This window comes from Beta vulgaris, chromosome 5 (genome assembly GCF_026745355.1).
Source record: "Beta vulgaris subsp. vulgaris cultivar EL10 chromosome 5, EL10.2, whole genome shotgun sequence".
NCBI classification, from domain to species: Eukaryota; Viridiplantae; Streptophyta; class Magnoliopsida; order Caryophyllales; family Amaranthaceae; genus Beta; species Beta vulgaris.
Genome location: NC_079206.1, coordinates 13,098,859 through 13,117,095, shown reverse-complemented (window position 1 = coordinate 13,117,095; position 18,237 = coordinate 13,098,859). Strand labels below are relative to the sequence as shown.

Sequence of the window (18,237 nt, the reverse complement as noted above, 5' to 3'; positions counted from 1 at the left end):
AACAACAAAGGTCTCATCCATATCAATGTTGTGTTGCTTAAAACTTCCTAAAATTCTTTGAATTTCATGGAATTGCTCCATTACCGGCCTAGTGTCTACCATTTTAAAGGCATTGAAATTACTAACAAGAAACTTCTTACTAGAAGCATCTTCGGCCATGTATTTACTTTCTAGTTCATTCCAAAGACTTTTAGCGGATTCAACAAATTGATAAATATCAAACAAAGCATCGGACATACCGTTAAGAATGTGGCCACGACATATATAGTCATCATTCTCCATTTGTTTCTCCTTCGAATTTCTTCCACAGTTTCATCATCTACTTCCTCGGGTTTGGGAGTGCTCAAAACATATGCCACATTTAACGAAGTGAGAAGAAAATGCATCTTCTTTTGCCATCTTCTAAATCCAACACCTTCGAACTTGTCAAGTTTGTGAAAATTTGCAGACATTTCACGAATTGTAGTCATCTTGAAGAAAAATATTACTTTTGGATTGTTAGAATAAATTACGAAATGAACAAGAGTCACAAGATGAACAATCTTCTAGGCGTGGATCACTTTCCCAAAAGTAATATTCCGACCCTATTCGTAAAGCACGGGTATCACGGAATTCACCTTCGAGATACAAAGAAGAAAACAATAGTGGTCACGCTTACTATGAACACTATCAATTAAAAATGAATTTGTGAGAATTTGTGATGATGATAAATCTCTTGGAATTTAATGTTTAAAGAGTTTGTATAATAGAGAATAATCAGTTTTCTCTCTGTTTTCATCATATGAGAAGTATCATATATATATACCAAGGCATAGAACTGAATCGCTACTTAGTAACCGCCAAAAACACGCAGCATCAACAAACCACGCAGCGAACAACAGACGCTCGTCGCGAGTCGAGCTAACCATCGCGAGTCGCGACTTTGTACGATCGCGAGGTGCAATCAGGCTCGCGAGTCGCGAAGGTGCGTCTGTCTTGCTTCGTCTGTTCCAGTACTGTCGCGAGGTGCGACGTAGGTCGCGAGTCGCGACCAGTAACTTCCTCTCTCCTTGTGCGAGTGCGAGAGAGATTGAGAGCATGGTACAATGTATGTATAGCTTGAGTCACAACACCATTACCAAGTAACTCAACTATGCACCATGAAATACACTAATCTTATACTCTAAATCTCCAACATTTTCTAGATGGATCTCAAGAAGCTAAGCATTTTATTCTAAATTTCCTGTGAGGTTTGCTTATTAGTTATTACTGCTTGCTCTTCATTGTCACCGAAGAACAACTCATTGTTGCTACTTTAACTAAAGTGATAATGAAAGTAAAAGAGAAACAAACTACTTCATATTTTGAAATTTCAAATAAAGAAAAAAACTACGTTCTTTGATACTTTCCTTTTACTAGTACTAGTCCTTTGGTCTTCAATCAGTATACAGATGCATGCTATTTCTTCTCTCACATTTCTTTTTACTAGTTGTTGCGCGGTCCCCCCAAAAAAGCGAAAATTCTTATAAATAGCTCTATAGAAATATCAATAAATTGAATTTAAGGTATTTCAAAGTATATAAACGTATAGGTAAAATAATAAGGCTATTAGATTATATTTCTTATATGCGTTGATTGCAAACCGTTTGATTGTTTACAAAAATTGCCCCAAGGTTTTGTGCTTTCTCTAATTTGCTATATCTATTACAAGTTTTAAATCATGCCTAGCAGCAAAAGAGATTAGTTTATATTAGGCAGTGATTAACTTTAGGTGACACATTATTAACAAGGAGCATTAGGCTGCAAAGCAAAATAGCAAGCAGAAGAACTTGATGATCCTGCATTCTCTGTTGTTGAACAGCTATCAAGCGTAGGTTTCAAACTACAATAAGATAAAGACAATTTGAACGAAGCAATGGTGAGGAAGTAGAAGAACTTGAAGTGATTATTAGTAAGCAGAAATGAAATTTAACTTTTGTAGAACTTGGTTAGTTGTAACTAAGCATAATGGAGTAATGTAATGCATCGTATCTTCTAAATTTCCAATTGCATTTGATGACACACCCAAAGCTATGTATGCCGTCTAGAATGAACCTTACCAAAATTACCTCACCTAGAGCCATGAAGGTACTTTGTGCATCCCAGCTCTTTATACAACATCAACTCCCAATATTGACTTCACATCTCAATACCAACCATCCTTTCATACAACATCAACTCTACACCTTGTGTGTCTCACATCTGAGCAATGCCTTTCCTTCTCATCTCCCTTTTCTTTCTATCTCCAACTCCTTCCACTGTTTTGTACTCTTTATCTAACCACTACGCCTATAAAAACAATTACTAATACAACAATGAGAGAAAAACTGGCCGATCTCATAAAAAAGAGAGAGTGAAACCAGACAAAATCTATCATCAACAACATACTCCTTCAAAGAAAATTGTGCCACTCAGAGTTCCATTGAGATAGATCAAGTAGGGGGTGATCTATTTTCAGAAGAGTTTTCAAACAGAGTGTGACTCCTCCTTCCTGGGTGTGTCTACTAAGGTAACAATACGCACTACATACACTTCTGCTTCTAGTACTTTTTGTTCCCTTCCGAAAAACAACACTGGGAAACCAATATGCGCCATGACTTTGAAGATCAAATCATTGAATTTATAACATTATATCATAGTCATAGTTTTAGAAATACAATCTTATAGAAGTAGTTCTTAAAATAATTTTGAAATGTAGGTTGACTTTATGACTCAATATAGATTTAATTTTGAAAGTAAGCAAGGTTTAACAATCGAAGGCAAATGTAGTACTTCCTGTGTTTCATATTACTCGCTACACTTCTCAATTCACGGACTCCTAGGCAATTTTTGGAAAAAAGAGATGTAGAGAGTAAAAAGAAAAGGGACCCATGTGAGAAGAGAGAGAGATAGAGAGAGTTTATTGCCCAAAAAAGAATTGTAGCAAGTAATATGAAACTTCCCACAATGAAAAGTGTAACGAGTATTATGGAATGGATGAAGTATATCATTATGACACACAGTAGCAAGATAATAAAATCTCCCGCAAATGTCTTTAAAGACCAATATCGTAATAGATCTACACTTAATATATTTAAATTACATAGATTTGGACCTTTGAAACCTGCCAAATGTGGGATTCATTCCATTTTCATATAAGTAGATTGTGATTGTTGTGTGAGAGAATGGCCAGATAATTAAACACTTAGATGACACACATAATCTTATGCTCTTAATGGTGAAGCAAAGGTAGAGGTTATTTAGCATTGGTGGAGTGTTGATCCGGATTGGTCAAACAAACCGAATAAAATGCAATTGTAATACTACCTATAATGAATTTTTAATTGTAATACTTCCTATAATGAATTTTTGGCGTGTAATACTAATCGATATGACCTCATTGATAAGTGCTGCAAAATCTCGTATATTAAAACCATAGTTATGGACCTGAATTATTTTATTTAGGAGAGGCCAGAGGGTTGCAAATTGCAATCATGCAACTTGAAATAACAATAGGCAACTCGGTACCGCACACTAAAAAAATAACTTCCAAAATCCACAAAAATGTTATCTGCATCACATGTTCAAACTTCAAAATTCAGCCACCCAAATATTCATCTCTAATTCATTAAATACATAGTAGAACTTCTAGTTGTACTATCAACAAATACAGTAATATCTTAAAAACATAATACAAAGAATGTGATGATAATTCAAGCAAGAAGCACTTTAATCTCTTAATTTCTTCTCAAAACAAAATTTCCGCATTAAGGTTTAGAGATCCTGGAAGGTCTTGCCTGTACATCCCTGGTCTTTAGTGATGACCAGAACATCAGCACTGCTGCACCGGCAACAAGAGAGAATGCCATGGCCATCCAATAATAATTATATGTGTCGATGATCGATGGTCACATTTGGTATCTCAGGTGGACTGATCACACAGTACTCAAGTCTTTCCTCAACGATTTCCCCAAGCAAAGGAATTCCAAAATTAATAAACACCAGTTCATATTGAATAATTACCTAATTCTACAAGGTTCAGGACCGTGTTATGTGCACATGGCAATCGTTTCTTCTTCCGCTTCCTTCACTCCCCAGCAGTCCAGCTAGCAACTGCTCACTCACATAACAAGTCATAAACAGAAGTGATAACTGAATAGGTGATAATATCTATCTATCCCCCTCTTTTCTAAATACCTATGCTAAAATACAGATATCAAATATGAAAATAATAATAAAGGCATAGGCATGACATAGAGACAGAGAAAAAAAAGCTATAGATTAATAGGCAAGCCACATTATCAAGGGAAAGACATGGTATTCATTTGAGAAATAAGACTAATGTCCTACTGAATCTTCAAATCTTTTGTATTTAACTCACAAGAGAAATGCCCACATATTGCATCTTTTCCTTATTTTTCAAATATCCACTCTGATTTTTTCTCATATTTCCAATAACCTAGCAAAAACAAAGCATATGAGCATAGGGGGGAAAATTGGCGAGATCAACTTATTACATTAGCTCTCATTTCCCCCTTCATTTTTCTTCCTTCTCCCTGCTTCATTCGGTCTCCTCCCTCCCGCCGCCTGCTCCTCTTACTGCACCTCTCTCTCTCCTCACCACAACCACCATAGTTTCCCTTCTTTTTCTTCCTCCTACATTCTCTTCTTCTTCCTCCTTTTTCTTTTTCCTCCAGCCTTCCTCAGATCATATGAGATATCTCATGGCAGTAGCTAATATCAAGTTCTTTCAGCATAGAACACCTTTTGGCCACCTCAATCAGAGCAGCATCAGAGACACACTGACTGCATTTGATTGAAAGAATCTCAAGCTTTGGGCATCTGAAGATAAGGTAAACAATTACTCAAAACCATTTGCATCAAATGCATATAATAAGTATATATATACTGTGTTCATTATGTATTGCAACTGTTAAATCACGTAATTAGAGCTTATGGAACTTCAACTATCAAATGCATATGGAAGAAGATTCAGTTAACATATGTAGGAGTTCATACAAAAATAGGAGCTAACTCACATGCTTGCTTGAAGTGACCTTCTTGGCAAAATGGAAGGTAAGTAAATAAGGCATGACCAATGCCAATCCCAGGAACTATCGTTAACCTCTGCAATTTAATGAAGCACTTTAAGTAGTAAAATACCTTCATTGTTATTTAGCACCATTACAAATGCTCAAGTGCTCTAAAAACCAATAATAACTCTACTTTACTAAAATTATATTGTGATTGCTTTCCTTAAGGCATATAGTTTTCTGAACATTTTTCTGACAACTTAATTATGTTCCTAAACTCATGTCAACAAATTTATTGAGCTTATATAAGCATTTAGACGTTTACAAAGCAACCATGGTCCACGCCAACTTCAATAAGAATTCCAAAGCAACATGTAAAAAAGTGCCAAACAAAATTTCAAAAAAAAATTAGAAAAAAAGAACACATATATAGGCTAAATTTAAGCAGAACTTGAGGCATGCATACCCGAATAGTTATATCGACAAGGAGAAGACCTCACAAAACAATCATAGCGCAATCTTGAAAGCAAATTGGAATTAATTTTGATCCTAACATGAAACACTTAACCAACAACATCTCAAGATACAATAGATTCTTGAATTTCTTTTTTAACCATGAAGTTCAGAATATTAGTAGGTAGACGGAAAGATACTAATATCAACATTACTACAAAAATTGCATTTGACAACGGCTGAAAATAGCTATGGACAATGGTTTTTCCAACCGATGTTGATCTAGGTGTTGTTATAGACTTATAGGTAAGGCACCATTTGGCAGCAGTTAGGAGGAACCGCTATAAATTATTACATATTCTAATGAATTTAAACAGGAGTATCCACAATGATTTATGAATGGCCTATCTTAAGTTTTTCCCTTTTTGGCGGTAAACAAGTCATTACAATTATTCTAGCACATGTAGGACTTGAACCTACATCCATGTGCAATGACACATTGCTCTACCATTTGAGCTAATATGCTTTGAAACACTAACATTATAAAAATTTAAAATATTATAATATAGGATATAAAATGAAAAAATAAACATTGAAATATACTAAGGTCAGTAAACGTCTACTCCACAACATCTTGTATAACCATAAAAGAAACAGGAAAGAAAAGAAAATATAATAAGATATCGATCCATAGGTGGGAAACTTAATTATTTTTTCTCCAAGAACCAAGTAAGATTATAATACTATAATATTAGTATTCCTTACAGAGGATAACTCGAAAATTTTGATCAGCTTAGAGACACCTGCAGTTGCAAACAATTCGTGGTCTCTGTCAAATTCTATGCTACACATGGAAAGCACATATCACAATAGTGCTTGATTATCACACGAAGAGGGCATGAAAACAAGCAAAAATAAATAAATGGAGTAGAAAGACAGAGTACAAAGCGAGTTCTCCTAGCAACAAAAGCATTCAGGTCTCTGATTTAGGTGAGTTCCAGTGGCAAAACTTATACAATAAACAATTTACACTTTCAGGACAATGTACAACTTGGACAAAAGATTATACAAAATTAACAGAGAACTACTGCAGCAAGCATGTATAGACAAGTAAATAGGTAGGAAAAAGGAAACAAAGAAGATAAAGAGAGTGAGAGTTGTTGGTCTCATGTCATCGTAGGCTTGCCACAAGCAGCTACATGCTCCATGAAGCTCAATTGTGCAACTCTAGCATGTCATTACCAGTTCAACTTGTAAAAATATATATGCAAGGTGAAAATTTAATACCTATCAGTAACAGCTTATGCTGAAAAGCCAACAAAGAAATGGAACAGTGGCCAGTGGGAGTGCAAATTTTAGAGAACTAAAACAGCTTCTAGCCTAGTGGCTTCAGGCCAAAATCAAACAAAATGTAGGATCATACATATCTAATTAAATCTCAGTTTAGTTATTCATAAATTTTAAATTTTAACAATAACATTGTTTCAACAACAGAAACATATAATTGTGTCACTCTCAGAGCAAGGAATTAAGAATTAAAAAAAGTTTAAATTTGAATAGCACAACGCACCTGGAAATAATATTGCCGGCTGAAAAACATTGCCAAGCCTCAACTCTGAAATAAACCTTAATTGGCTACATCAAATTCACCAGAAATTTTAAAACACATTTCAATAAACCAAGTATGAGGACCCAAAGCAATGAAGTAAATTCGTAGATATGGCGCATACCTGTATCGAGTACAGGAAATTCTCCCTCTCCCTTCCCTTCCCTCACTCTCTCCCTCCCTCTCCCCCCCCCCCCCTTTTCAAAATTGCTATCTATCCCAAGTAAAATAGAAACTATGTAAACTATTTTGTGTGTATCCATGCAGTGGTGCAGGTATTGCAACAAAAATAGAGAAGCACTTTTAAACTTTTCAACGACAAAATTATGAACTTACGAGGTATGGTGTATGCCCCAAGGGCAAGGATGTTCGCATATGTCAGCCATAATCCATGGTCACATTTAAGATGACCCAACACTTCTATCAGAGCCCAGAGATGAAGAATTAGACAAAAGGGGAAATGGGACAGGACTACAGGAGAAGTAAGGAATACAATATGATGTTAATGCCTGCAACTCTTTTCGTGACAAAAGCTAGATAAGACTTGTGTGCACAACAACAAATGGCCTTTTGCCACTAATAGCTAAAGTATAAGCATTTGGTGCAGGGTTCTGGCGAACATACAAATCGGGAGGCTCAATATTCAATATTTCAGCAGCCTCAAGCATCAACTGATGCAATTCAGATAGCTGACACATAAGCACAACATATCAGAGTCGAAAGTAAGCTTAAACCACAATTTTTGAGGCAACACAAGCTCCAGCAATCACAAAAAAAATGTTTGAGGGCTTTAAATGATAGCTTTTCTACTATGATGAAATGCAAATCAAGGTGACTAATTCCTTCCAAGTTCAAAGTCAAGACTGTAAAGATCTGTACAGAATTCAAATATTCAAGTATGTATCCATTTCCACACAACAATGTAAACTACAACATCAAGAAGCAGATATTAGACAAATTATTGGACATAAAAATTTGAAAATTGCAAAAGATAAGTACATATGAATTTTACAACCAGTCCACCACCTTCTATCTTTGTCACTTTATATTGAAAATTGCAAAAGATAAGTACATACGCCTGAGAAGAACCGAAGAATTTGAGACCACAAGTTTACTAGTTCATAGGTTTAGCTACTTCATTTACATAATTCTCTTTTTTATAGTACCTTTTTAGGTTGAAATAGTAAAATTATTAAAGTTATCTTTATTTAAAAGATCAAGAAAAGCTTGTTTTGTTTTGAGTTGTTATATATAATTTCAAATTAGTTTGAGGTTTTCGTCTTTTGATTTGCGAGAATATAGATATATAATTGTAATATTATAAACAAATTTTTTGTATCATCTAAACTGCAAAAGAAAAAAATATTGATACTAGGGGTCCAATTCTAAAACTAGAACAGGGTCTCTTAAATGTTTAAGACGGCCCTGATAATCCCGATTACGTTTCATAAAACACTGATCTAACTCTCCTAACGAACCTCGTGAATCAGAGATTTAGAAGCAATTTGCTCGTTCCAAAAAACAACTTAGAAGAATTAGCCTACCTCTTCCCCCGCCCCTAATCCCCATCCCTTTAGACCTCATTATTAACATTAGATAAGCTTCTCTAGCCAGAATAATCCAAAAAATAAGCAACGACCAAGATTCTTAACGTATAAGGAGATCATTTCATTAGAGAGCTATCATGATGCAACTAAAAATTTATCACTTACCTAATCAAAATGCAATCTGCTACGTCATAAACTAAACGAAATGGAAGGAATGGGGGATTTGAGGAGTGAATAAAAATTACCTTTTGTGTGTCGGCATGTATCAAGAAAATAGGAATTTCCCTCTCGAGAAAGGCTTGAATAAGAGCATAGAATGACCTGTTGCCATAACAATTAGGAATAAGTGAAATCTTGGATTCACTGGTATGATTAATTAATAGCACATGGATGGTGTATAGTATAGATATGAACACTTCTCATCGAAACCAGTAAACCACTATGATGAGTTAATGGGAAAATTTGAACTGTATTACCAACTTGTTATCTCAAGCATCATACAACTACCAAAGGTATTTCTCGGCAACCCATGAGCATAAGAAGTTTCTTACCAGTAAAATGAAAACACGGAAGTCCAGGAATTCAATCTTTTTATACTCCATTTTGATTAATTACCCCAATATTTCCAAAAGTTTTACAGGCATTACAAAACCATGATTTGAGGGTTTACGAACTTTTCTGATTATAGTTTGCCTAAATTTCAGTTTTGCAATTTCTAATATTTCATATTTATGATTGTTGTTAAAACACACTAATGCTTTTCAAGTGAGTGTTAGTATAAGACTAAGATGAAGTGAGAACTAAGACAATTCTGAACTGATAGGTTCACTGAAATTTCTTAGATATATGTATGAACTGCAAAGTGTTAAAATTAGATGGCAAAGTGTAATAACATATCAATTTGAATAAACACAACATCATAATTGTATCAACATTAAAATTTACAACAAAAGTCACATCTATCTAATGATCAAAACAGACCCTTCTGCAAACAAATGAAGCATAGAATCAACCAACAAGCAAGGGTAACAACAACAACGCCAGTAGAAACGCAGGGCAACAACATCCCTAAATAGCAGCAGCATAAAACGGAAAAATCTGTAGGAAAAACAGATAGGGAAATTCCCACTGGTAACCCTGTACTATGGAACAATTGCAATGGTAAATCGTGTTTCTTTTGAGTTTCAAAAATAACCTTATACTTAGTAATATTATACAACTGTGACATTAATGATGGTTTAATCGTTACTTCAACCATTAGTATTATTGGTTTACCTAACCCAGATTAACCAACATTAACTAATACAAATAAAATGTTCTTCAATACTTCATCACAGTGAAGAAAAAATCTAATAATACTAATGGTTGAAGTAACGATTAAACCATCATTAATGTCACAGTTGTATAATATTACTAAGTATAGGGTTATTTTTGAAACTCAAAAGAAAAACGGTTTACTATTGCAATTGTTCCATAGTACAGGGTTACCAGTGGGAATTTCCCAAACAAATATTCATATTTTAGTTTTTTTTTGTTTTCTTTCTACAAGTCTAGACGAAGTTTTATTAAGTTGGATGTACCTTTCAGTTGCAGGAGCAAATCCAACTGTGTAATACACAACGCATGTCCAAACAACAGATTCAAGGACAGAATATGGCACACGCAGAAGCCAGCTCGAAAGTGACCATGCCCAAGCAGGATAGAAGCAATTGTCTCTTTGCTTGTAAAAGACGGGGAGTCGAGTTATCATGAGAGACAACTCTGAAAGTCCATTAAACATCATATGTACAACCCCATAGTAGAGGCAGTTAAGATAGAGATTTCCATAAGTCACATCTATAGCATGTAGCCTTGTCCGTAGGAAAGTTGTACCAGTGATAAATCCCACGAATGCGACATGTGAACAAGAGAAAAGAGACAGATAATGATGAAACTCCAAAATTCGAACTATAAGTAACCAGATCTTGGGAAAAACACGAAACCCTAAAAAATCCATGAGAAATTAGATCTTAATTCTAGCAAATTCGAAAAATCATCACAAGATCTAAAACAAATAGCAAATAAACAAATAATCTAACTAAGGTAGTGTTTGGAAACTTGTATTTCATTTCAAATAATGGAATTGAAATTTGGAATTTAAAGTTTGTATTTCAATTCCTAATCACTATTTTGTAAAGGGGGTTTGATATAGGAGAGAGAAATAGAAGTTTAATAGAGGAGAGAGAAAAAGTGTGGGTTTACTAAAGGAGAGAGAAAAAAATATTAGAAAGTGTGGGTTTACTCATGGAGTTGGGCCATGTATGAGGAGAGAATTTCAAATGACAAGGTAATAGCTTGAATTTGAAATTCTACTAATATAGGCTTTTGATATGAATTTGGGCGAATTCCATAATTTCAAATTCCATGCCATCCAAACAATAGATTTCATCCAAATACAGGATTTGAAATGATATCTTGCTATCCAAACATAGCATAAAAGAATTGAAATTTCATGGAAATTAAAGATTAGAGATAAAATTGACTAACTCTTAAAATATAAAGGCAATAATCGAAAGCCGCTTGAGATGTTAATAATTCTAGGAAATTCGCCGTTAATTTCGTCAACATTCTTTCGCATTTCCTCGTCTTTCTCAATATCAGAAAAGGTGAGAGAAGCTCCAGCGAGCGAGCGGCGACGGAGGGTGAGAAGAGATGCGAAGAGAGAGGGGGAAATGGGGGTTTCATGAGGTGAAAGAGGGGAAATCGGGACTGGGGAGGAGGAAGCGTTACTGGAAAAGATCAACACCACATGCAAGAAAGGGTAGAACAACAATTAAACAAAATTGCAAGGGTAAAATGGTCAGTCCACTGTTACTAAGCTACAGTTTCTCAATTTCCCACTTTTTAATAGGTATGGATATGGATATGGGTATGGATATATAGTGTAAGAAACAAATTATCAAGAAGGCAAGTAGGATACGACATAATTTTCTGCAAACATCACATATAAAGGTAGCAAACCACATACTCCCTCCGTCACAATTTATTTGCTACATTCACTTTATCACAAAGACCAAGGAGGGAGTGGGGACCATTGCCATAACAAGAATTAACAAAAAAAGCAAATAGGTAAATTGTGGGACATATGTACTATATATGGAAATATTTACAAAAACCAAGGAGGGAGTGATGGCAAATTTGTAAAAAAGTGTGGGACCTATGTACTATATATGGAAATATTTGCAAATGTAGCAAATAAATTGAGACACACCTAAATGGCAAAATGTAGCAAATAAATTGGGACGGAGGGAGTACCATACTTCTGCACTCTAATGCTTGTTGCGTGGTTCCACAGGTAGCTTTGGTAACTGTGCACATACCTGAACAGCGAAATAGTAGAACATATGTCACAGTTTCAGTTTTCATTATTATAGAATATGACGTAATTGCAAGGCTAATGAACCTACACAATCAACCTGCTTAACAGATTTATAGTTATGCAATAGTCTCTTTCAATTCTAAACTAATTATTGTATGAAAGATTATTTTATCGAATCACACTGCAAACAACCACACAAAAAAGAATGACAGGGATGCACCTTCAAGGTTTGGACACATGAAATCAAGAATCTCCAATATGAGATCATAAGTCAATTTTTAACATTCAAAGAGGTTTAAATTTAGCAATAAAAAACACAAACATCCTTTTAGTAGCATCAAACTGTTCGTCAAACAAATATAATAAATCAAAGAGCATCCATCATCCCAAACTAATGCACACCTGTTAGAAAAGAAAATTGAACAACTACATAATGTAATAGCATAGAACATATGAATCCAGTAAAACACACTCCTCAGGGTTAGTACACATGCACTTACAACAGATCTTTTCGCAACCATATATTATGTGGTAATCGCCTCAGTGCTCCTTCAACATCATTGCTTTCCTTGTAATGTTCTCGAATCTTTCTTACAGCTTCCCTTTGTAATGCAATATCTTTGTCAAGGAAGACTCTTGTTGTTTCAAAATATAGTACAACTGAAAGAAGTTAACAAGATCAATCGTCCAGTACAATTTAGAATTAAAAGCAAGGATATCCCCCTCCCTTGGATCAAGAATTAAATCAACTGCAGCTTTCCACTCTCCACGAAGTAAGCTGCTCCGAATAAGATGAGTTGGTACTGAGCCTCTTCCAAACCTCTGTAATTATACATGGATATGTTGTTCTAATTAGTTTACATATCATCAACATTAATAGAAAAAACAAAAGTGTAACATTTTCCTAGGAAAGAAAAAGTGAGCCAAATAGTTCCTAGAGGTCACAGAGTATGAGGGACTTTAGCTCAGCAGTCTACACTCTCATTACCTTGAGAAGAATTATAGGAAGCACATAAGAGAAAACCACAAACGCAAAAAAAAAAAAAATTAATTAAGCGGTAACATAGACAAGCAGCAGAAATACCTGTAGACCAAAATAGTTAATAAATTCATGCTTTCCCAAAGCATCTATAGATGCTCTGATAGTGTCTTCGGAATCAGCAGAAAGGCCTCTGAGAAGATCAAAAAATTCTAACACAGCATACTTGAAGATAAAAGGAACATACAAGAGAGATTACTAACTAGCACAAAGGTAGAGGATACCTTAAGGATACCGGCCATAGTTGAAATTACTGTTGTCAATCTAGAATTCTCGTCAAACTACCAAAGTTCACAAATTTAAGTCCTTGAAAAGAAGGGGAAATAACTACTGAATGCAGGAGATCAAGCGAATGTATACTAAAAATATACTACTGAACATACAAATAAAGTTACAGAATCTTATTAGAAGACTGAATTTTTATCAAAGGTTCTCTTCATCCTTAACCCAGATACAAACCAAAGGATAGCTTCACTTCAGCCAGAAAGCAAAATAACACATAGAATTTCAATATTTTTTTAAAAAATCTGGAATTGAGAAAACTAAAAGAACATATAAACCTCTCATCAGATACAGTAAAAAACCACAACTGGACATTACAATTCAGAGTAATTTCAAGGGGTTTCTTCAGATATCATGAATGACCCTTGGCCATAACAAGCCAGCATACACTACACAAATTATTATCTCGCCAAACTACAGCCATGTCAAAGGAATATAAGCAAAATGTGCTCACTTGGTCCACCAGTGAAGTAAATCCTTGCACCTCTTAATTTTCTTCTGTAGCTGCAAAAGTCCATAAAGCAAGGCCTCAGCTGTTAGTGGGCAGCCAGGGACATAGATATCCACTGGAAAAAAGCCGGCCACAACCTCGAACAACAGAGTATGAATAATGATATTATCCACCTCCATTTGCACAGCTTCCCATAGATATAACCCACCTGGGCTCTGGCATCTGGTCATAGAACCTAAAAAAACATTACATGACATGAATGTCAGGACATTTTTGAAAATCAAGATCGAGATAACACAAGGATCTGGCATCAATTTAACTAGAAGTGATAATGCAGCGATAACATAGTTTAAATAATCAATTTAACCTGTTTTTCGCATATAACTAGAAGTGATAATGCAGCTCCCCTCAAAAAAAAAAAAAAAAAAAAAAAAGTGATAATGCAGCGACAACAAATTTAAATAATCAATTTAACTAATTCTCCTCAAATTGGGAACGAATTTCATCGAATTTGAGACGGAGTTTATAAAAGCGAAAAACTTTGAAGATAGGAAAGACGAAAAATGGAGGAGAAATAGAGAATTTACCAGCACTGCATGAAGTCGGAGTTCCTTGAGGATACGCTTTGATGCCATGAGAGAGTCTTGGATGCTCGGCAAAACCCTAGAATTTGGCAAAAACGAGAGAGAGAGCGCGAAGGAAGTTAAAGAGAGGAATACTGAACAGCTGGTATGGTTTTTTTAGAAAAAAGGGATGTTCCTTATTTGTTGCTGCAAGGAGGGAAAACAATTCTAAAAATAAAAAGTACAGTAGCACGTATAGATATAGTATATAGTATTTTGTTAAAAAATTGAATTAAATTATTTCAAGGAAATCGGTTTTAGTTAGAAATAGTCTCTTATCTCACAATAAGTAGAGTGTATAGCATGTACACTAGTATTATGTTTAAAAAATTGTAACAAAAAAAATGAAATATGAAACTGGTTTTAGTGAGAAGCAGTCTCCTATCTCACAATAGCTTTCTCAATGACTCAAATAGTAAAACATAAGAGACCGGTTTTATATAATCAATGGTTTGCTATGTTTAAGAAATGTGTTAGTAAATAGAATTTTTGTAGTAGTGATGAAGTCTCTTCTATTGGCAAATAGAATTTTCATGTGAATGAGTAGAGCTCTAACTAAACCGAGAAAATTATGCATAAAGTCTATCAAAACTAACATGAGTGCATGACCTTTACATAGAGCCTGGTGCTCAAGCAGTTGACATACCCAAGGTCAATATCCCATGAAGGACGCTTCTTTTGTGGATGCATACCTTGATTGCCTTGTGCATTACCTCCCGACCTTGAAACACCAGCATTTAAGTCAAACATCACCCCAAAAAATTGCAAAATGCAAACAGTGCATAGAATAGGTGGACAAGTAGTTATTTTTTCATAACAAACATGACATTTGTGAATGTTTATACATGTACACCAAGGAGGGGACATGGGATGTGTGGAGTAATTTCATATCATAGAGACTATTAAGCATAGTAAAATCAATATATCTTGCCCAGTAATGTTAAAGAAAAGGACACAGCATTATACTTGCAATTCAACTAAGAATTCAATCACCATCAATCAGTTGTTAATTACAAAGACCAACCAAAATAAGATAACAACTCTATTAAATCCCAATCATGATATATTAAAACGGTGAAATTTAAAACTTTACCTTGAACACAAGAGAGACCTACTATGATCTGATGTATTCATCTTAATCTTAGCAATCATTGCTCAATCTTTTTCTGTCCTACTCCTAAGAAATAATAATTAGCTCAAAAGAATTAAAAACAATGATTAGAAAAGGGATCAAATGCAAATATAATATATAGCTATGTTATAAGATTTTCAGCATACTAAACCAACAAAATGATGAAAATTCTTAGTATTAATTTAAGTGTCCAGACTCCAGGCTATGTAAAGATATTCTTGTCACAACAGCTCACAATTTATCATTCTCAAGAAACCCACATTTAAAAACCTGAAATCAAGATAATTTAGGGGAAAATCATACCAGTTAAGACAAAAATATGATTAATGTTTTCTTGACTAGTATGATTTTCCCCTAAATTTTCTTGACCTCTCAAGATGAGTCATTATTCGTTCGCCAAATTTCGTGAATCAGCCTTCTAAAACTTATCTAATAGATGAAATTCCTGGTCTACAGACGAATGGCCCTTGCTAATCACCCATTTGCTATGATGCCATGCACCATATGACTTGAAATTTTGTCTCAGTGCATTCTCTACCTAAATCATTGTCAAACATTAATCAACACTTACTTAAACCTAAAATAAATCGTGTATCCGCAATAAAACCGGAAATGTGGGTGCAATGTCCCACATTTCCAGCACTCCACACTTTCAGGACTTGATAACAATTAAAAATCTCCAATTAGGGTAAACATTAACGAATTTTGGAACCTAATTCCAAACTTTTAAGCTTGGAACATTTTGGCCTACGAATTCCAAATAACTCAAAAAACCCCAGATCCATAACCGCAAATCTCATCCAACATTTTCAACAAATCAAACATTACCACTAATATAAATTTGATAAAAATTAAAGCACAAATGTAGAAGTATATGATTCTTAACTGACGCAGTTAAGTAGCTAACTCTAACAAATAATAAATGAAAGTCGACTTACAACGCAAAGCTCCTCATTCAAAATGCTCAACAACGATTTTGTGATAATTCCAGGGAGTGTAATATTCTGGGTTTATTTGAAGCAGTTTTGTGCAGACTTTCACTGCTTCTTGGTCGTAGCTGAAATCAATTGAGCAAACAAAATAAGTGATAAAAGTGGATGAATTGGGATTGAAGAGTGCGTAATTCGGAGGTTTAGCAGCAGAAGCTGCATCATCTTCGGGATTTGAGGGTTTTCTTGGTCGTCCATGCATTTCCCAACCATCTTTCATCCTCTCAATCGCTGTTGAATGGAAAAATTGAGAGACATGAAGAAGAGGAGAGAAAAACCCCTGTTGTGTGGAGTGAAACCAGATGAAAAGACAGAGAAAGAAGAAAGAGGAGAGGGCAGAAAAAAGGAGAAGAATAATCGTGTGGTTGAGAGTGAATGATGATGGATGGCTCAGATCGTTAGTTTGCTTATGAACAGTGAATTTCAGCCAAATGTGACTCAAGTCACTATTGCTTTGAATAGTAGCCAACTTTGCCACTTTTAAAAGGTTATGGGTATGGATGATGGATATTAAAAATAATGAAGAGGTAACAGAGATTTCATGTATAAAAAAAGATGAAGGCACGCTAGACTCATCTAATTATATAAAATACCTCATATCCCCGCACCCCTCAACCTCCTCCCATATAGGTTAATATATATATATATATATATATATATATAATATAATATATATATATATTAAAGATAATGAAAAAGTAAGAGACATATAGATTTGGTGTATAAAAAGGCATGAAGGCACTGACGGACTCATCTAAGTATACTGAATATCACCTCTCCCACCCACTCCTCCCCTCTCCACTCCACTCCACTCCCCTCCATTCTCCTCTACTCCCACCCCACCCCACCCCGTCCCTCCCCTCCTCTCACCCTCACTCTCCTCCTTCTCCCCCCTCTCCCTCCCCATATATGTTAACATATATATATTAAAGATAATGAAAAGGTAAGAGAGATATAGATTTGGTATATAAGAAGAAATGAAGGCACTGACGGACTCATCTAAGTATACTGGATATCTCCTCTCACATCCACTCCTCCCCTCTCCACTCCACCCTCCTCTCCTCCCACCCTCCACTCCCCTCCCTCACCCCCTACTCCTTCGAGACATATAGATTTGGTGTATAAGAAGAGATGAAGGCACTGACGGACTCATCTAAGTATACTGGATATCTCCTCTCCCACCCACTCCTCCCCTCTCCACTCCACCCTCCTCTCCTCTCCTCCTCCCACCCCACCCCACCCCGTCCCTCCCCTCTTCCCACCCTCCACCCCCCTCCCTCACCCCCTACTCCTCCCCTCTCCACTACACCCGTCCCTCCCTCCTCCCACCCTCCCCTCCACTCCTCCCACCCTCCACTCCCTTCTCCCTTCCCTCACCCCCCTCCTCTCCTCCCTTTGGTGTATAAAAAAAGATGAAGGCACTGCTAGACTCATCTAATTATACAAAATACTTCATATATGTTATCATATATATTAAAGATAATGAAAAGGTCAGAGAGATATAGATTTGGTGTATAAGAATAAATGAAGGCAAGTATACTGGATATCTCCTCCCCCACCCACTCCTCCCTCTCCACTCCACCCTCCTCTCCTCCCACCCATCCCTCCCCTCCCCTCCACTCCCCCCTCCACACCCCTCCCCACTCCCCTCCACTCCCCCTCCCCTCCATCCCCCCTCCACTCCCCTCCCCCATCCCCTCCACTCCCCCTCCCTCCCTTCCCTCCAC

At 35.8% G+C, this 18,237-nt stretch overlaps 1 protein-coding gene and 1 long non-coding RNA gene across 20 annotated transcripts in view; one reads left to right on the top strand and one right to left on the bottom strand.

Moving 5' to 3' along the window:
* Positions 1-4,259: 4,259 nt before the first annotated feature.
* The window catches only part of LOC104892853 (serine/threonine-protein kinase TOR), a 28,740-nt gene continuing 14,762 nt past the window's right edge, over positions 4,260-18,237 (bottom strand). For 2 of the 18 annotated variants that reach the window (XM_057395000.1, XM_057395017.1), the window contains 10 exons: positions 15,483-15,566; positions 15,036-15,110; positions 14,354-14,429; positions 13,770-14,001; positions 12,495-12,816; positions 11,931-11,995; positions 8,882-8,957; positions 7,054-7,118; positions 6,249-6,286; positions 4,260-5,124 (listed from right to left, as the gene is read on the bottom strand). In XM_057395000.1, the coding sequence (XP_057250983.1) occupies positions 15,561-15,566 (6 nt within the window). In that variant the 3' untranslated portion in view covers positions 4,260-5,124; positions 6,249-6,286; positions 7,054-7,118; ... (5 more) ...; positions 15,036-15,110; positions 15,483-15,560. Of the gene's footprint in view, positions 5,125-6,248; positions 6,323-7,053; positions 7,119-7,425; positions 7,510-8,881; positions 8,958-11,930; positions 11,996-12,494; positions 12,817-13,078; positions 13,315-13,769; positions 14,002-14,353; positions 14,430-14,998; positions 15,111-15,482; positions 15,567-18,237 lie in introns of all 18 variants that reach the window. The other 16 variants (XM_057395013.1, XM_057395007.1, XM_057395001.1 and 13 more) reach the window with 16 other exon arrangements.
* Positions 4,709-10,692, top strand: LOC125497571 (uncharacterized). 2 transcript variants are annotated; one of them, XR_008969363.1, is made up of 4 exons: positions 4,709-4,850; positions 7,357-7,571; positions 7,697-7,985; positions 10,224-10,692. It is a non-coding gene; the product is annotated as an uncharacterized LOC125497571 (long non-coding RNA). The 2 variants fall into 2 exon arrangements; XR_008969362.1 differs by lacking the exon at positions 10,224-10,692 and having other exon boundaries at positions 7,697-8,344.